Here is a 19,476-nt window from a genome sequence, read left to right as displayed (position 1 = left end):
GAGGTGAAACAAGAGAACACTGAAAGACAGGTTAAAGAAAAACAAAGAGTGAAGATGTAATGCAAGTTATACCAAGTAAACATGTATAATCAGCAATCTTACTATACATCACTTTTAGTATGTGATGTTTCCATCATCTGTGAGGATGCATGGTCAGGTGTCATGATGGATACACACCACATCCATCATCACCAAGTGTGCTTCAGCATCAGGTTTCTACATGAACATATGACGCCATCTTCTGGTCTTAGATATAAACTACAAAATAACAGCAGCAAGGGGCTTCACTACAGGACACTGAGGCCTTAACTATAAATATACCACATAACTATAAATATATTAAGGATTATTGTGTAGGATTATTGCTGCTGCCATGTAGGATATATAGATGTTGGTTCATACAATGACTTTAGTATACCCTGACTTCAACCACTAGACAGACTGACATGATGAAATTACATTAACACATCTTTCATCTCTTACCAAAACTATATCTATAATATTCCCATGTGATACTCCTCATTGTGTCTTTATTGTTGACTTTGTGGCATTTAAAACTCTCAGGTAATATAACTATTCCTTAAAATGTCTGTATTTTTAGCGTGACTGTAATTGTCAGTGGTGACCTTACTTTGTCATTTCCGGGTACTTCAGGATTTTTCAGCTGGATTTTCTTTCAGCTAAAGTAAGTTTTGCTGTTATCCCTGAATTAATTGAAAACTCATAGCAAACTAAAACGAATAAGTAGTTGTTGTTGGCAGACAATAACTGTTCAATTTAATCATTTTAAATCATAATAAATAGATAATAGAGCATCAGCTGAATGTGTATCTGGCACTTTAAAGTTAAAGTAATTTAGCTGAGACATGTATGAGCGCATGAGAAAAAGATGTGAAATAGCAGGGCAGCGGATATTCCGCTGAGCCAATCACGAGAGAAGCTGCCAACACAGACAGGCGTCGCAGCCAATCAGGAGGGGCATTTCTGTATAGTGGGCTGGTCTTGCTGCCAGAGTTGGGATAATGTTATACACAGCTGTTTTTTCTTCAAGATTTCAACACTCATGGCAGAATGCAGGGAGCTCACAACAACATTTTGCACTAAATCCATTCACGGACACGTAACAACTCCTCTAGTATCTTCCGCGAGACTTCTTTCCACAGCGGTGTTTGATGAGGTAATGTCTCGGACATGTTATAATGTTATATTCAGTGGCAGCAGCAGTAGCTTTAGGCCACACTAGTTTTGTTTTTAAACTTAAAGCACAGCACAGTCTCGCTAGCGGGGTGGACTTACTGGCCGGGCTTCCCCGCACAAGTTGTGGAGAAGAAGTGAGGACGGAGGAGCAACTCTTCAGGAAGGGATTGTTGTGCCGTGCGGGACAGGAGAGCGGGGCGGCCCCCATCAGAAAGTCTCTGGATGATTGAGTGTCCCCTTGAATGGGGCGCTGTGTTTTGATCCTTTCTGTCATTCTGCAGTCTGCGGTCCGACCGGCGCGTGGGGACACGGCGGAGGGACTCCTGGCTGCCGTGCTGCGCTCTGAACGCAAACCAGCACACTTTGTCTGCATATGAGGCGACTTGGAGAGATTATGGTTCGGAAAGGCCTGCTGCTCAGTCGCCGCTGAAACGCCAACAAAGGAAACGGCTGCTGCCTCTTTCACTTCACTCTTGTGGCCGCCTTGTGTGGAAAGACACGTTGAGAGTGTGTCGAGAGAAACAGATTCAGCCAATGACTTCAGGGAAAGTTGACAAATTAGCTCTGATTTCATGGCCACTCGAGAGTAGCGCCGCTCGCGCACGCCTGCGCAGTTACGCACGCACACACACGCGCTCCCTTTGTTGTGAAGTTTACTCTCAGCTGAAAAGTCCTTTTAAACCCAGAGTGTCGTCTAATAGCAGTGCTGCGGGTTCAGAGTGGGTGTGTGAGGATGGTGGAGAGCCGGAGCTGTGTTCAGAGGGAGGGGGTGTACCGCTGGTTCTCCTCCCTCACCTCAGCCCAGAGAGCCGAGTTCCTGTGCGGCCTGCTGGACCTCTGCGTCCCCATCGAGCTCCGCTTCATCGGCTCCTGCCTAGAAGACTTGGCCCGCAAGGACTACCACTCCCTCCGGGATGCGGAGATCAAAGCCAACAACCCTGCCGACCTGTCTGGACTCACCAACATCACGGATGAGGTGGTGCGCAGCAAGCTGCTGGTGTCCCTCGCCCTGCTGGGCTCGGACAACCGGGAGGCGGCGGGGGTCTTGTACCGGACCCTGACTCATATAGACACGGTGATCAATAACTACGGCCTGGCGCTAAACGACGGGAGGACTGAGGAGCAGTTTCTGTTGCTGTTCACCATGGCATCTAACCACCCGGCCTTCAGCTTCCACCAGAAGCAGGTGCTGAGGCAGCAGCTGGGCCAGATCCTGGACATCCTGCAGGTGAGAGGGATGCTCAGAGTGGACAGGTACCAGAAAGGAACAGGTCTCCAGCTGTTACACCCCATAAAATACAGTTTAACAGTGGCTAGACAATATTCAAACACATAATTTAAATGATACTAGTGGAGTGTGGAAAATACTGGGAAACAAGTAGTAAATTCTCTGGCAGGTGGTGCTTCAAAACACAACACAGATGGAGGAATAGGTTAAGAGACCTTTGACAAATGTTCAAGTTCATAATCATACTGTACTTTAGGAGTTTATTTCTAATGCCACTTTTCCAACATTTAGACAATCTGAGAGATAATGTGTCTTCAGCACATTAACTTATCTTCTATCTATCTTATTATACTTCCACCACAGCTCAACAGGGAAACACTGTGTGAGGAAACACAAAGAGGGAATTTGATGCTAAAAAGACTGTAAATGTGTCAGATATCCACTTGATATGATCTAACTCAGACTGCTGAAGCCTCACATAAGCTTTAGATCAACTTTGAAATGCATTTTTGCACAAAATGACTGTGTGGACACACTGTGGATTTTGTCCTCCATCACTTACCTTGAAAGTACATTTGAAGGGGATCTTTTAATAGCCAGTATGAACAGGAGGAATGATTACAATGAGGAAAACCTCTTTCACTGTTCATATGGGCACCTGACTGTTGTTTTAAGATAGACCTGAAAAATTGCGAACCTGTCCCTAAATATATGTCAGGTATCAGGTGACAAAATATAACAGAGTAAAAGACTTTTTGGTATGTTTTGTGTGTGCATTCTTAAAGAGGCAGTGGGGCTTGTTCAAAAATGGTCCTATACTATGGGTCTGCCTGGATTCAACAATATACAGCAACAAGTTAATGTTCTTCTGAATGGCTGACTGAGAACATGAGGTAACCCACAGTCTGAACAAAAAGTACAGGTGAGATGACAACCAGTGAACACAGTGCAGGCTGTTTCTCCTCTATGAATCTTCGTCCTTCTGACAAGGTGCCCTATAAACGCTGAGCACTGGGCATTGCCATCCAGTGTGGGGCGCTCTGAGTTATCACCACCTCCTCCCATCCATCAGGCTCCTGCTCACAGGTGAGGTTTTCACCTGCTCAGAGGAACAAGAAACAAGTGAAACACAAAGTAATTTAAGGCAGAGGAAATATGTTACAGATGAGTACAGCACACTCATGTTACCTATAGGCCAAATTACAGATGAGACATAGTCAATGACAGGCTGCCTGGTAACACAACAGACCGCAGTCATGTGTTATTCAGTGGGGAGGGAAGTAAATTACGTGTTTGAAGGTGAAAGCTGCAGCTCTGAATGAAAGTGAGCAGGAGTTTGTGATGTCGAACACAGCTGAGTTCATATGGGAAAAAGTAAAAATGATCCCCTGCTCGCTGATGAATTTTGGTGGCTTTGGTGATAAATTTCCTCTTTTTACATCCATCTGTCACTGAGTATAATTTCAGGATTCTCACAGTTGCAGTTTCCAATGATATCAAAAACATTCAACATAAATGGGTCATATCCACTTAAGTTTTGGGCAAAAAGTGGAGCAATAACACATCTAACATTTAATGTGATGACGGGAATATTAATGTGGCATTTTTTTATGGTTTTCAAACCAATTTCTGTTTTTTTTGGGTGATCTTTCTCTTATAACGATACAGGAAATACTACAACATCAAATTTGGACTCTAATGAGTGGCAATCTCATATTCATGTTCTTGTTAAAGTAGTTGTCACTGCACTACATTTTCCAGAAATCACCTCACAGTTGAACAAATAGTGGAACAAGATAGAACAAAGCCTTTTCATCTCTTACGCTAGAGATGAGTAGTCGTGTCTCTACCAGCTGTGTGACAGGTAGACATATTTGTATTTCTTTATCCTGTTACTGAGCGTGTCGGTTGTTCCAGGTGAGCAGAGGAGGAGCAGGTGGAGAGGGTCAAGGAGCAGGGCCTGGCGGGGATCGAGCTGCTGTCTGTTACACTCAGCCACATCACCACTATCACCATCAGACCGTGTCGCTGCCTCTGTCCCCCGCTGCCTGCTCCCTGCCTGATGCCAGCGCCGCCTACCTGCCTCTGTCTTCCTGCCAACTCTGCCACACACGCTGCACCTGCTGGCACAAGGTACGGAGAGACATCCTATGAGTGTAGTTAGCTTTGACAGTGTTCATGTATGTTGAATAACTGAGCAAGCAACATTATTGTGGTGAAAAGGATGTCACCAGTGGTTCAACTGTGGTTCTATTTTATAAATACTTTGTTGTATGGGTTTACTGAATGATTGCCATTTCTAAGCCATCCTGCTGGGATGTGGGTGACATTTTTTTTGGCTTTATTTCCTGTAGTGTGGCCTTCATAGGAATGAATGGTCCTTCATATTTGGTGCATCATTGTTGTCTAAAACAGTGATTCTCAAATTTTTTCACATCAAGGACCCTTAAACTGACACAAATTAGACCACGGACCCCCATTTGTTAAGATTTTGTCCCAGGGACCCCCATCTGATAAGATAATCGCTTTTAGATGTTTATGATGATGATGTTTAGATGTGTTATTACAGAAAGTGTATGAAACCCATGACCAAAATAGTCACACATTCTGTCATTGTGTTACTTATGGAAGGAATTTTAGTGAAAATAAATAATTCCCCTCTTTGCTGGGGACCCCCTGGAAACCCCTCAAGGACCCCTGGGGGTCCCTGGACCCCACTTTGAGAACCACTGGTCTAAAACATCCATGACATGTTGCCATTTGAAATTGTGGCTTGTTGTGTTATGCTGGTATTGCAACGACAGTTAACAAAAATCTTAAAAATACATGAAGCAATATAAATATATAGTATATAATATAGTATAGTATAAATCAATAAAGTAATTTCAACAAAATCTCAATATGAAGCACTAAACATTTAGTTTCAGTTATGTACTGTAGTCAACATACAAAATAATGGTGTATAACACAAATCAAATTTGGATATTCAGAACACATACAGCAAGTCCAGATAGTGGAACACCGATGTGTATCATATTTCCTGTGTGGTTTTTGACTAAAAGTAGCACTATGGAGAAATATTTTCATGAGCAGGTCCTTGTTTTGTGTGCATCTGACCTGCTGACTGTTTGACAGTGATGTTAATAAATGTAGCAAAGTTCCATCGAAAGGCAAGGAACATGAAGCTAACAAACAGTGCAAGTTGCAAAATAATAAAATTTTGTGAGGAAGGAAATGTCTTCAACATATTTATTAGACCTCAATAATACACAGATGTGTTAATAATACACAAACACAAATGTGTTTACTAGTGAACTCCACAGGATACATTTCTGTCTCAACTCCAAAAACACACTGAAGAGTTAGCTGCTCAGGAGCTGTTAGCTAGCTAAAACACTAGCAGGCCAATTTGACAAAACAACCAACATCAAAGATAAGATTCAACGACTAGCTGCTGCTAATGGTACCTTCCACACTAAATACATGTGTTATGTAAACAGTAAGGTTAGCTTACAGGTTAGCATGGCTGTGTAGCTAATCAATATCCTTTAGAGACAGTATATCAATCAAAGGTGTTATTGATGAAATGAAGAGGTCCATGTGAGAGTCAAAACTGGAGCACAGTCAGAGGAAGCTCCAGTAACTGGGGACTAATGTCAAAAAGTATCATGAGAATACATCCGGCCTTTTCAACTAATTACATTTCTTTGACAATGTTACTCTTAAGCTGCAGTTGTGAATATGTGTGTACAGCTGTGCAAACAAGTGTTAAAGAACATTTGGGAACATAAACAAAACAGTGACGTATGTTGTCAATTTCAGTCACTTCGAAGTGCATAATTCCCTTTTTTGGAGTTAATTTGTATTCTGCAGTATTCAGTGCAGTCACAGTCTGGACATAGAGCTACCACAGTACAGAAGCAAGTAGTTAATCGCCTTGCTCAAGGGCTCCTCAACAATGCAAGACTGTCACTCATTTACTCTCCTCACTCATATTTTCAAAGCTGGCTATTGAGTTTGAACCATCAACCTTCTTTATGGGGATGAGCCACATTCCTATCACGTGGTTACCGTTATGAAATGTGAAGAAATGTTCTCTTTTGTAAAACAAACACTATTCTGATAATCACAATATCAGTGGTCAACCATAAAATGTCCAGATATCAGTGATAAAAGATGACGGAAGTGAGGATGACTGTAGTTGTTGTTTACCACCAAATGTGATCCCTCTGCCTGGATGTGTTGTAATGGAAGTGGAGATCATAAGGGAGCGAGAGGAGGGGATTTCCCAGCGATGCAGGGAACTTAGTGGTTCATTAATCCCTCTGTTACAGTAACATCAGAGATCACGCTGCACGGAGTGGAATCAGATAAAGAACGATGCGAAGAGAGAACATCAGAGAAGCAAAAAGTTGGATGTTTTGTTCCTCTCTAAATTTATTTCTACCTATTTTTTTTCTCTCTTTCACACACTTAAATGTTCACACACAAGCAGACAGGCACACTGTTCAAACATGTGTGAGCAGTGGAGGGAAAGTACCCAGCTCAGAGAGAAGCGTTTGTATTTAGTGTTTTGTTGCCCTTGGCTCCTGCTTAGTGCAGGTCAGCACATTTCTCTATGCTGAAATCAACCCTCTGTGGTGTGTGTGTGTGTGTGAGTGTGTGTGTGTGTGTGTGTGTGTCTGTGAGTGTGTCCGTGTGTGTGTCTCCAGTGAATCCCCAGGAAGTTATAAATGCTCTCACTCGCTCGCTCTCTGGCTCTTTTTCCTTCCCCCAGTGCTCTGAAGGGAATGACAGGGTTTCACTGTGAAGCAGAGCAGTCATATACTGTACGTTATGTACAGTAGTGCTGCTTATAGCCAGACCTACTGTCACCTGCAGCAGATATACTGGACACAATAGCCTTCACTGAAGCCTGGTAATCTCTACTGTAGCAGGCTTTATATTAGCAACAGAAGTGTAACACAGAAATGTGAAAGTGTAGTAGTAGCCATTTAAGTCTCATATAATTAGCGGTGGTAGAAGTACTCAGATCCTTTAGGGTGCATTAAGCAATATTTTATATTAACACTGAAGTTAATGACAAGTTGTTGCTCATAGTGATGAACCACACAGAGAATTATCATCCAGCAGTGCAGTTCCTCTGAGTTAAGCTTAGTTTAGCCAAATTACTGTATGGTACCTGCCCAGCACCAAACGGACGACAGACAAAGTTAGCGACTAGCTAAACATAGTGGAGCATTTAGCAGCTAAAGAGACAGATATTTGCCTCAGGAGTTGGTGGAGACCAAAACAGAGCTAAAAGTAGAGTGAATACTGGACATACATTCATTAGGTGTCCAGAACGACACATCCAATTGAATGCTAACGTTGCTCAATGTCTGCTGGATGTGTGAATAGGCAATTGTTAGTTGATAGAATGTCAATACCGTGTTTACAGCTTGTGGCTAGTTGTATGCTGTAAATGTTGCTGAACTTCAACCACTGTGGCCACAAATGACAATTACAGAATAATAGCCGTTTGACTTTCGTTTCATTTCCTGAGATTGTCTTGTTTTAGTTGCTTTAAAGACGTCACCGTTAGTGGCCTGGCTGAGAGCGAGAGGAACTGGACCCCAAGCAGGAAACGACAAACACGTCATCAGCTGCGTTTAGTTGGCATTAAAACAAATGACACGTTTGTGGCATGCTAAAACATAATATAACATTAGCATTAGCACGAGTCTAAAGTCAGCAAACTGACTCAGTAATATTACTTACGCAACAATATCTATTTTTACTTTAGCTACAGTCAGCTACGAGTCATACCAGACTAAGTGAGGCTGTGGTAGTAAAACTCCTAAGTGTGTTTAATTGAGTAGGTTTGTGTTTTATTGCTTATGAATTAAGCTTTTCATTTGAAAGAGGAAGATTGTATTATTTCTTCCTTCAAAAGTTACATAAGTTTTCAACTTCTAAGCATGATTTTAATGTTGTGGATCAAGGCAGAGCTACGTCTTTAACAACTCTACTGTATATACTGCTGAGTAGTTAAGTATATATAACTATGCAATGGACTGAAAACAATAACTGCTTGATAATTGTGGTGGAGTAAAATGTACAATATGTATGTCTGAATTGTTGTGGAGTAAAAGTATAATGCAAGCAGCTTTCCCCCACTGCACATGGAGCAGACTTCACTGCTGCACCGGTCACTGCAAACTGTTCTTCCTCCAGGATTTCATTTTAACGCAAAGCAGCTGGATGCTGCTTTGTGTCACTACAGGGGAAAAATGGTTGAATTTGAGTTTCTCTGATGATGTAGCAACAGAAATACAGAAGTAAAAACGGCAAATATAATACACTGGCACATCTGTTGGGCTTGTGCAGACCTGCATAATCACTCTATTATATGATTGCTTTTTATGTCTGTAAAAACAATGCCAGCGTCAGAATTAACAGCAGAGTTAGATTGATAGTTGTAGGAAAAGGAGGAGTCTCTGTCAGCACACAGTCTGTGTTTTATAGTTTCAGCTTTTTTACTGTGCGATTTCTACTAGCAGTGTTCAGGGAGGTTCACATACTGTCCAAATAACTTGAACGTATCTTAATTCCACTTCCACTCTTCCTTATTTTTCCGTTTCTGTTTTGTAATCCTTCCTGCTGACTCATATTGTTTTTACTTCATGTACCTACAATGTAACACAGTCATAGTCACTTACAGAGTGCTGGCAGGTTAGGAGAGTAACATGCGGATGTGGCAGTAGCACACTTAATTGTTTTCAGATCTACTGCCTCATGCTGTGTGTGTGTGTGTGTGTGTGTGTGTGTGTGTGTGTGTGTGTGTGATTGCAGGCAACAGCACATGCTGGGTTTTCCCTTTTGATGAAGGAAAAGAGAGCTGTACAGTTATAACTCCAATGTAATCTTTTAATTCTATACATCTGCATTTAGAACAACATATAGCAATCCAAAAGTAGAAGTTGTGACCTTTATTTAAACAAGGTTAGATATAAACACACCACAACTGGCTTTAAACATAGCAATTTATTACAGTAACTTTAAACGCTCACTGGATCATTCTATACAGTACACAGTATACTGTCCACTCCATCGTGAGATACAGTAAATGATCCATTAAAACCCCTATTGAAAGATAAAATCTAATCTAAGTGACAAGAACAACTCTGGAGGAAGTTTAGTGGTTAGATTTCCATGACGAATAAATATATGTGACTCAAATGAGTTCGATGGTTCAGAAGTTCCTGTTATGTTTACACGTCATGAATAAAATGCAATCAAACACATAAACTGTGTGTTATAATGACAAACTGTTTACCGTACAGTGCTGGCTTGGGGGTTTGAGTGATATTTCGTAATCTTTTGGGCTTTAGGGATTTACATGCTGTGTTGTTTGAGTTAGGGGCTGACAGTTCCTGGAACAGGATTGTCATGTTATTGCTCTGCTTGCTGTTAAACATGCATAAGCAAAGCATAAAGAACTACTCAAATGTCTTAAAGGGATGGTCTGTTCAAAAACAAACAAAAAAGAACCTCACTTACCTTTAGTGATATCTAGCAAAAGAGATAGTTTTTACTTTTATTTTCAAGTTTAGCCATGCTAGCGACATGGCTCTATGATGGTAATGTCGGTTGGTCGGCCCTCCTCTTTGGCCCAGACTGAAATATCTCAACAACTATCAGATTTATTACCATTTGTTACCATTAAGTTTTGTACAGTCATTTATGGTTCATCAAGAATACATCCTACTGACTTTGGTGATCCTCTTACTTTTCCTTTGGCACCACCATGAAATTGACTTTTGTGCCTTTGGGTGAAATGTCTCAACAAAGACCGGATGGATTGCCATAAAATTTTGTACACACATTCATGTCCACCTCAGGATGAATTGTAATCACATTAGTAACACCTTAACTTTTCATCTAGCGCCATCATCAGGCCAAAAATTCCTTTTTTTCCAACTCCTGCAAATTACTGCTAATTAGCAAATATTAGCATGTTAACAAGTTATAATAAGATGGGTATTAGGGTTAACATCACACCTTAGCATCAGCATGTTAGCATTGACATTCTGAGTATGTTAGCTGCTGATGTTAGCATTTAGCTCAAAGCACGCTACCTCTTAATGAGGAAGACCTTTGAATAAAAGCAATAATATGACGTCTATTCTCTGTGGGTTTTTGAAAGGCATTCTGGGAATTCTAGAAAATTAATAATTGAAGTAAAGGTTAAAAGAAAGTAGACTGAATACAAATAAAATTCAATACTTATCACAGAAAGATTGTTTTGATAACAGGGGTATCTGAAAGTAGAAGTTTCCCTAAAGACATTATGTGTCAGTGGGTCCCAAGGTTTGGGAGATCAGGAGTCAGGTCCCTTAGGGATCAGTTCTTGAGGTGCTCTTGAGCAAAGTATGTCCGTCCCAATTTCAACTGGAACAGTAGTTGGTCCGACAGTAGGAGGCAGCTACAGGTTTAAATGCGTGTTTGGATGTCAAAACGTTCTCCATACAACTACTCCTCGAGGGCGCTGCTATAAATAAGAGCGCTGCTTAAATATTGGTTTGCTCTGCACTGCCAGATCTTTCTCCTCACTTTGTTTTAGCAGTGTGCCAGCCCTGCAGAGAGCTTTGCTTAGTGTTCGAGTTTTTCAAGCAGTAACAGAGCAGAGCTTAAGCATTGCATTCATCTTGATGGTCGTTGAATGTTGCCTTGTGTGTGTTTTTGTTGCCCATGTGGGACCGTGAAGGCAACTGGTGGAGAGGAGGGAAAACCGTGTGGGACTGTTTCCATCTGCTGGCGCTGGAGCAGATGCAGAATTCACGATTTGCTTTTTTTTTTTTTTTTTTACAGTTGACTCATCTGTAATCAAAGCAACACATTTAAAATTAAACAATATGTCAGGTTTTGGACCATATATTACATGATGATAAAACAAAAAGGCTAATAATTCCACATCAGGCTCACAGTCTCTTCGATGGTGCCACATATGCTCTGGTGTGCAAACAAGCTCTACTTGAGGCTGAGGAGTAAATGCCTGTACTGCATGTCCTGTACTGTATCTAGTTATCCCTGACCTTTGCTGTGTGGTCCTAACCTCTCCTCTGTTGAACGATCTCTCACCCCTTCACTCCAGAGCCAGACCAGAGAGGCCGGCACGGTTTCAGGACTGAACTCAGGGGTCACTGTGGGACGAGGAGACCAAGCGGTCAGCCAGGAGCTCACCCCTCCTCACCTCGACCTCCCTCCTCCTCCTCCACCTCCCCCGCCACCTCCTCCTCCACCTCCTCATCTGCCTCCTCCTGTACCTGCTGGGCAAAGCCATGAAGCAGCAGCATCAACCAAGAGCCACCAAGGGAAATCAGGAAAAGGTGAGCCATAGGAGTCCTTGTTTTTATATTCCTGCCACATTGCTGTTGCTTCACTAGCAGGAGAAACACATTGTCATTGTCTCTCTGTTTGACCTGATGTACAATATGTATGTATGGCTTCACCCCCACCCTCCATCTGTGCATATCGGCATGAAGTGTGTGTGTCATGCTATACACAGAGTTAAGCCCAGTTGAACAAGATGTGGCATGCTGGCACATCTGAACACTACAACTAAGCTTAAAGAATTTTGCCCTTAGGCTAGTATATGTGTGTGTGAGTTGCAGTGTTTTATGCCACTTAAGGATGCATGTGGTTTTCAGGTTCAGGGTGATCAGGGCTATCATCATCAAACCTCTTGAATTAACGGTTTCTATTGTGGTCAAACTTTAGGATCCAGCTCAATATTTTCTTCAAGTGCAATAAATTAGTCATTTCTACCCTTACTTGTTGAATAAAAAAATTTTAACATGTTTTGTTCCCTTATTTTAAATCTAAATTTAGTTTTTCAAATGGAATTTTTCACTATTAACAGCACCACAAATTAAATTGCAGTTACTTCCTCTGTACTGGGTTTGCAGAACAAATCTCAGAAATGATCATCTCAAACCCAATAAAACCAAAAAGTGAGACTTTTTTTCATTTATTTTTTCTTTTTTGGGAAGTTAAACCAACGTTTTGAAATTATGTTAAATCAATTTTTGGCCACAAATAAGAATAACCTCAAAATAATCCGACAAACTCTGCCCTGACATAATATCAGCTTGTAAAGTTGTTATGGCTAACATGTTAGCAGTTGCCTATTTACCCATCAGCAGACACAACATTAGCATTCATTTGGAGCTGTGTTTGACCAGCTGATAAATGTACTTCCGACATTCTCTCTGTTTTGGTCTCTTGGAAAAAAAATCTGGCTCCTCAGCTACAAAAGTGACTTTTTTCATCAGCTAGTAGCTAACTTTGTTCACTACTTAGTTGCTAGCGTAAGTTACAGTGGGTTTATCAAAGCTTCTTTGCTTGTCTGCTGCCTGCTAAGCTGGAAACGATGCTGATGAAATGAGGGTGAAACAAACAGTAAAGTTGCTATATCTGTATCTAAATGTCTGTATTTTGCTGCCAAATTTTACTTAGCTAGTAGCTAACTTTGTCTGTCTGCTATTTTTTACAGAATAGCTAGCATACAGTGGGTTTATTTGCTAAAAACAGCTGCTTGATGAAGCAGGAAAGGAAGTTGATAAAGTGGTGAGTCAACCAAACAATAAATGTGCTATAAAACCAAATCAATTAGCAATCAATTTCAGTGTCAATACAATTAGATTGATAAATGAAAGATAAAACATAATTGCATTTTAGTTGTAGTCATTTAGTTTTTTAATATACAAATGAATGCACATATTTTTTTCAAATAAATTGCCTCTAAATAGGACCACAATGCCCTGAAAAGGACATCAGACTCAGACAGGTGTTTTCAGTTATTCTTGTTCTCTTGTTATTAGACGTCTGCTCAGGTTAAAGTTTGGAATTATATGATGTCATTAAACATCATTAACCGATAAGAATGAGAAAGGTGTAAGCTGCCCCACCCTAACAGGAGCAACGATACTAAGAGGACAGCGATGCACACAGACAATGTCAATCAAACACAGTCTGTGCACACCCACACAGTCCTGTGACAAGGTCTAATCAGGCAAAGTGAAAACACCTGTGTGGGTGTTTCACAGTGTTTAGGGCCTTTAAAAATGAAGGGGGCAATAAAGTGAAAACATTACCTCAGCTTATACTAAATACACGCTGAACCCAAGTTAACAGCGGTGTCTTGTTCTCCATTGTAGGTCACAATCACACACACTGAATTTTTGATTTTTACAAGGCAATCTGATCGTTTAGCATATATTCCATTATCACCCATTTGAAATCAATCATGCAGTGGGCAGCCGGTGCCTCAGGATGGATGCGGTTTAGAGGGGGCAAGCCTCTCCAGACCAGCCTGTTATTGTCTTGGCCCCCTGCCTCTGTCTGTAACACAACACTCAACTATCTCACTACCTCATGGTCACACCGCATAGCTGTCACCAGCATAGAACGGACACACACAACATCACACAGTCGTTTTCAGCATGTAGAAACACATAAAACACAAACGCAGAGAAGGGTACGCACACATTCTCACAGGCAGACACACAATTAATTTTATATGCCATGCCCTACCATTCTCATTGTGTGTGTGTGTGTGTGTGTGTGTGTGTGTGCTAGGCAAAATGAGCTATACCTTATATGTTGTTTTTACATATTTTCTAGCACACACACATAAACTATAATTGTAGTAGTATTAAAAACACAGAGATAATAAGAGAGGTTTTTTATCAGTGTGTTATCTCCTCAGGAGATAACTGAAACTCTTCTTTTGATCACGTCATCTGCATGTTATGCACACACACTGCTGCACTTAAAAAAACTCTGCGTGTCTGTCTGTGTGTGTGAGTGTGGCAGCCTAGATTAGTGTGAATGGCAGGCGGCATTTAGAGCCTTCTACAGCTGCTGCCCAACAGGCACACAGCAAGGTGGTGAGGAACGTGTGTGTGTGTGTTTGTGTGTGTGTGCAGAAGACAGAGAGAGACACAGACAAAGAGAAATGTGTGAGACCTTCTCCTCTTTCTTTACTCCTTCATGTCACTCTTTATTCATCTCCTATTTCACTCATGTCTTCCCCTGCCCTGCTGCTTGTCCCTGCACGCCTGATGTAGTGTCAAATAGAGAGTTTAATATGTCTAAATCGATACCTGGAGGTCTTTTTTTGAACACGCACACCCAATGTTTTTAGCGATTCCTCTTCTTCCAACTTGCTCTCCCCTTCTATCTAATGACATGGATTTAATGGCAGTGGAGCAGCCCCAACCTGCCTCTGCACCTGAGGCATGCATCCAGACAAAGAAGATGACTTACACGCTATGTGGAAGAGTGCATGTTATTTTAGGTACCAAGGCAGGGGAGAGGTGGATGGGGGGTTTATTAGAGCTGTCAGGAGTGGAAAAAAGTCATTTCAGAAGCAGGAGAAAGAGGATTTGGTGTCAGAATAGGGCCAGATGATCACTCAGAGGTCTCCAGACCCTTATAGTCTTGAATGCCAGCACCAGTGTTTTACATTTGATATAAACAGCTACATCAGGCAGTCAGTGGGCATACAGGTGGGACCGGACAGATTACAGGATTTGGGGAGGATAAAGCCCAGGTGGGGAGCAGTGTCCTGGATGAGTCATAAAGTAGCAGCTGTGGGAAGTTGTTTGGCAGTGTAGCCGGGACAGAGTTTCTGTCCAGATGGGAAATTAAAGAGCATATATACATGGTGGAGTTGTTTCCAGATTTGGGACTCATGTGATGGACAAAATGTTCAGTGTGGTAGTTGAGCATGGAGAACCAGAGAGCTCCAAATTCATAACGTGGCAGTTCAGATTACTAAGGGCAGCTAACAAATCTTCAGGGACGGATGGAAAAGCAGCTCTCACACTTGGATCTCACAGATTAGTTTGGCTCATTTGACTCACTGGTAGGTGAACATGTAGAAAGAGGTCCAACCAGTGTGTTGATGAATCAGCAGGATAATAGGAAGGGGTGAGTAGTAGTTGAGTCTGCTGAAAGAAATGTATGGTATGAGGATGGTAAGAGTACACACTATATTTGGTTCATATATTGAGAAATATTGGAAGCACAGATAATGCAAACATTATCAGATATAACATCCTTTAAAACACTATGTTTAATTATGATCCTTCCATGAACTTATGGATAAACATGGAAATCTTCACAATTTAATAAATTGCTGTCTTCACTGTGTAGTGAACTTTTCTATAGAATTGTCCACAGAATGTGTAAATTGTGTAAAAAGACAAACTATAGAACATACATTAATACAAGCAATAGACTTAGTAAAACTTTATACTGTTACTGGATTAGACATGGTGTACCGTATCATCACATATGTGATAATGTTGGGTATGTGAGGAGTGGGCTATATGGATACATTCCTGTATCACACTAAATGTAATTGAATATCACTATATCAATGGAAAATCAATAAAATGAGGAACTGTTAATGGATTAAATAACCACACAGGACTGACTGTTGTTGGTTAATCCAGGAAATCGAATACCTGACAAATAAACATACTTCATCACACTGATGTAAAAATCATACAAAATTCAATATTGCCATAAATTGGTCCTGCTGATTTGCAACATTACCCACATGGCCTGATACAGCCAGAGATGTTAAAGGGAAAGATACATGGTGTAAGTAATCTTTGACAGCAGACAGATTTATATCGTCTGACAGTATTTATTGTCACATTTCCCACCACTAAAATGTCTAGTCTGTAAAATGCCAGAACCCATGGAAAATTTAGTAAGCTGGGGCAACTGAATGTTTGTTATTTTTGCTCAATAAATGACTTTAATCGTAGGTTATAGTGACAGAATGAGGTTCAAAGGGGAAACTAAAACATTTTTATAAGAGCCAGCATGTACTATCCTACCACTAACCTAATGACCTGCTGGCTCAGTTTTCCACACAACTTTTAAAGGGCCATTAAGTCATGTATAAAGTTTACTGACCTGCCAGTGACTAAGAAACTGCAACAATGGGCCTCTTTTGCACTTTTTAAACTGAACTGTAATTGACAAAAAGCTGCATCTTGACAATAATGAGGAGTAAGTCAGCTAATGAGAACCATATAGGAAACATTTAGTAAAGAGGTATTTTTGCTACACTGCACTTTTGTGTCTTGAGAACTAAATGTCTTCCAATACCAGACAGCCAGCCACAGTGCTGTGAAGTTCAGACAGAGCAAAAACAGTTGACAGCAGTCGACAGTTCACGCCCACAGTCAGTGTACAGTAGTTATACCTGATGACACGATTAAACAGCTTCACCTTTAGCTTCTTGTTTTTTCCTCACATGATTTACTACTTTTGAGAGCAAGCCAAACTTAAGTCCTCCAGGCCATTTAAACAAATCACTTCTAATTGATTGATGTGTTAAAGCACGCGTCTCAAATGCTCTGATGTTAAAGTGCAACTTGCCAGACTCTGCTGGATTGTGTAAATATGTGAAGTAAGGTTAATCATCTATGAAACCATCTGCGCTTTTACAGTGGTGATTGAGAGGGTGGTGCTGAGAGGAGTGACACACAAGTCTGAAGACACAAGTGAATATGTGTTCGAGGTGGGTCCAGTGTTAACACACACATTCAGATGTTCCATCCACTTGAATTCTGTTCACCTCCCTTTCTCCTCATCCTTCCTCCTCTCTACTCTCCGCTTCTCCTCCAGGCCAGCTGGTCAGATGGTTTCATGTCATCTGTTGTCCGAACTCAGCAGGAGGTGACAGACCTGCTGTCCCAGGTCAGGACCACCACCAAAACACAATTTACCAGAATAAAATAACAATCTCTGGCTGCACTTCAGCATAATTCAGATTAAAGGCTCTGCTGTTCTGTTTGTTACACAGATTATATTGGGATGTATAGTTCAGTATCATCAGCATAGTGACGTAATGTGCTTAGTTTAGTATATGGCCATTTCTAATGTTGAACTTTTCTCTCTAAGCTGTCACAGGTGTTTCCTGATGAAGGCGTGGAGAAGTTCCTCCCTCAGTCCATAGACCTGGACCCCAGGTTAGTCCCTTAACCCAACTGGTTTATTTGTGCCCTTGAAAAGTTATTGTCGTTTTATCTTCTGGCAGCCGTAGTGGAGCTCCACATCTTGTTGCATATCTAAATTTGACTACTTCTTCACAGAAACATGACTGTCCTGTTTTTTGTTTTGATTATTTGACTTTATCCTGTTAGCACTGATACATATACTGTGATCTACCAGAGTGCTGGCTACTTAAAGGTGTCCGGTAGAGTTTTTTTGAACAATTGGAGTTATATTTACATTCAGTGTTACTCACCAAACCTCACAAAAGTGTTGAATGTCTTTCTTTATAAAGCTGATTTTTGGAATATTTTAATCTTCTATTGTTTACATCCATGTACAGTCTTCTTTACTGACTTTTTTTTCTTTTTTGCGCATTACTGCCACCAACTGTCAATAAGTGAAATAGCATGAAACCTCACAAGAATGTTTATCTCATTGCCGCATGCTCTTACATGTCCCCATGCATGACAAACAAACAAAACAGGGGCCCACTTGTAAAAACATGGCGCTATAGTGCGACTAGTGTCCAAAAACTTCACAGGGTACCTTTAAGCGTCCAGTGCCCTGCTTTTCAAGATACCAAACACATCCAGCAAATTCTGTTATTTGGCTAGCAGCTGTCTGTGAGTATTGTTTTGCGAAATTAGCCTGCTGGCTAGTTATCTGGATAACAAAGCAGAGAAACGGCAAACTACGTATCCCCTATTATTCTTACTGATATACTCTTTACCAAGAGTGTTAATTAATTTGCATCTACACCACAAATAAAACAGTCTTCTCAAGGTATCTCATTCTCTTGCCTGGTTGTTAATATGTTGTTCATTAATATGCACAAAACTAATTCTTCAGTGTACCTTTGTGATAACGCTGTATTGTGGACTCCAACCTCACAGCATCACAGCAGTTTTTTAATCAAGTTGTCTTTCTCTGCCTCTTCCTGTGCTCTTTGTCTGTCCCCCTGCTGTCCTGCACCCAGGTGTTTGACAGCGCTGCCCTGCCACGTCCTCCAGCACCAAAGCGTCCAGCTGTTCTTCACCTCCACCAGGCCTCTCTCACCTAACTGCGCTTCCTCTCTCCTGCCGCTGCCCTCCTCCCCTCCCACGGCTCCTGTAGCCCCATCATGCCCGTTCACCCCCAGCTCTAGTAAGTCTTTATTTTGTTTTCAGACTCATATTTATTCGCTTTTTATGTTTTGATGAATCCTATCTGTGTATCTGTATTGTTTTTGCACTGAATTTCCTAGAAATAAATTAAATTGTACATGCATTACAAAATTGTCATTTTTGAAAAAAAAATTTAGATATTATTTCTGTTTCTATCTTTTTTTTTAATGTAGAGAAATAGGAGATAACATGTAGCAGAAATCATCAGATAGGTTTGAACTGCTGATGTCATGAGTGTGTGGCAGGAGAGTCTTTAAAATCAGTAAGTCTTTATAGAGGGCAGCAGGGATATAAAACAGGAGACCCTAGATGCAGAGATAGACGGTGCCTAGAAGGGATGGGTCAGGAAAGCCGAGATCAAAGATGTAATTTGTCGGAGGAGAGAGAGAGGGGGGAGCAATAAAGTGGTAGTGGAAAGGACAATGGCACGAGTATGGGTCTTGGTTGGTGGCAGTGAAGAGGTGAGACTGCAGGGAGGATTTTCAGTTTGTGTTTTGGAGGTGTTGGACGAGGCGGACGGGGTCTATTTTAGTCTGGTGTGGGAATTCAGCGTGGCATGTTTGTGTTGGGAAGCCTGGAGTGTGGTGACCTCATGTTGGTGTGTGTGTGTGTGCTTGATTCTATGAGTGTGACTTCATCCCAGAGTATTTATAGCCCCCAGTGCAGTGTGTAACTGTGTGTGCTTGTACTTTTTGCGTCTGTGTGTGTGTGTCTGCCAGACTCACAGGAGACCCCAGGGAGGCAAGGCTAATATGAATATGTCTAACTCTGCTGTACTGTGGCTCCACAAACACACAGACCTCTGCCCTCTACCACAATATCTCA

At 41.3% G+C, this 19,476-nt stretch overlaps 1 protein-coding gene across 3 annotated transcripts in view; it reads left to right on the top strand.

The window, feature by feature from the left end:
• Positions 1 to 83: 83 nt before the first annotated feature.
• zcchc14 (zinc finger, CCHC domain containing 14) overlaps positions 84 to 19,476 on the top strand; it is a 29,304-nt gene continuing 9,911 nt past the window's right edge. The window contains exons 1-7 of one of the 3 annotated variants that reach the window (XM_044356031.1): positions 84 to 2,425; positions 4,343 to 4,558; positions 11,562 to 11,796; positions 16,942 to 17,012; positions 17,120 to 17,191; positions 17,396 to 17,463; positions 18,465 to 18,631. In XM_044356031.1, coding sequence (XP_044211966.1) covers positions 1,931 to 2,425; positions 4,343 to 4,558; positions 11,562 to 11,796; positions 16,942 to 17,012; positions 17,120 to 17,191; positions 17,396 to 17,463; positions 18,465 to 18,631 — 1,324 coding nt within the window. In that variant the 5' untranslated portion in view covers positions 84 to 1,930. The remainder of the gene's footprint in view (positions 2,426 to 4,342; positions 4,559 to 11,561; positions 11,797 to 16,941; positions 17,013 to 17,119; positions 17,192 to 17,395; positions 17,464 to 18,464; positions 18,632 to 19,476) is intronic. The other 2 variants (XM_044356030.1, XM_044356033.1) reach the window with 2 other exon arrangements.

Source organism: Thunnus albacares, chromosome 7 (genome assembly GCF_914725855.1).
Source record: "Thunnus albacares chromosome 7, fThuAlb1.1, whole genome shotgun sequence".
Classification (NCBI taxonomy): Eukaryota; Metazoa; Chordata; class Actinopteri; order Scombriformes; family Scombridae; genus Thunnus; species Thunnus albacares.
The sequence above is the reverse complement of the archived record's forward strand: the minus strand, read 5'-3'. Positions and strand labels throughout refer to the sequence as shown.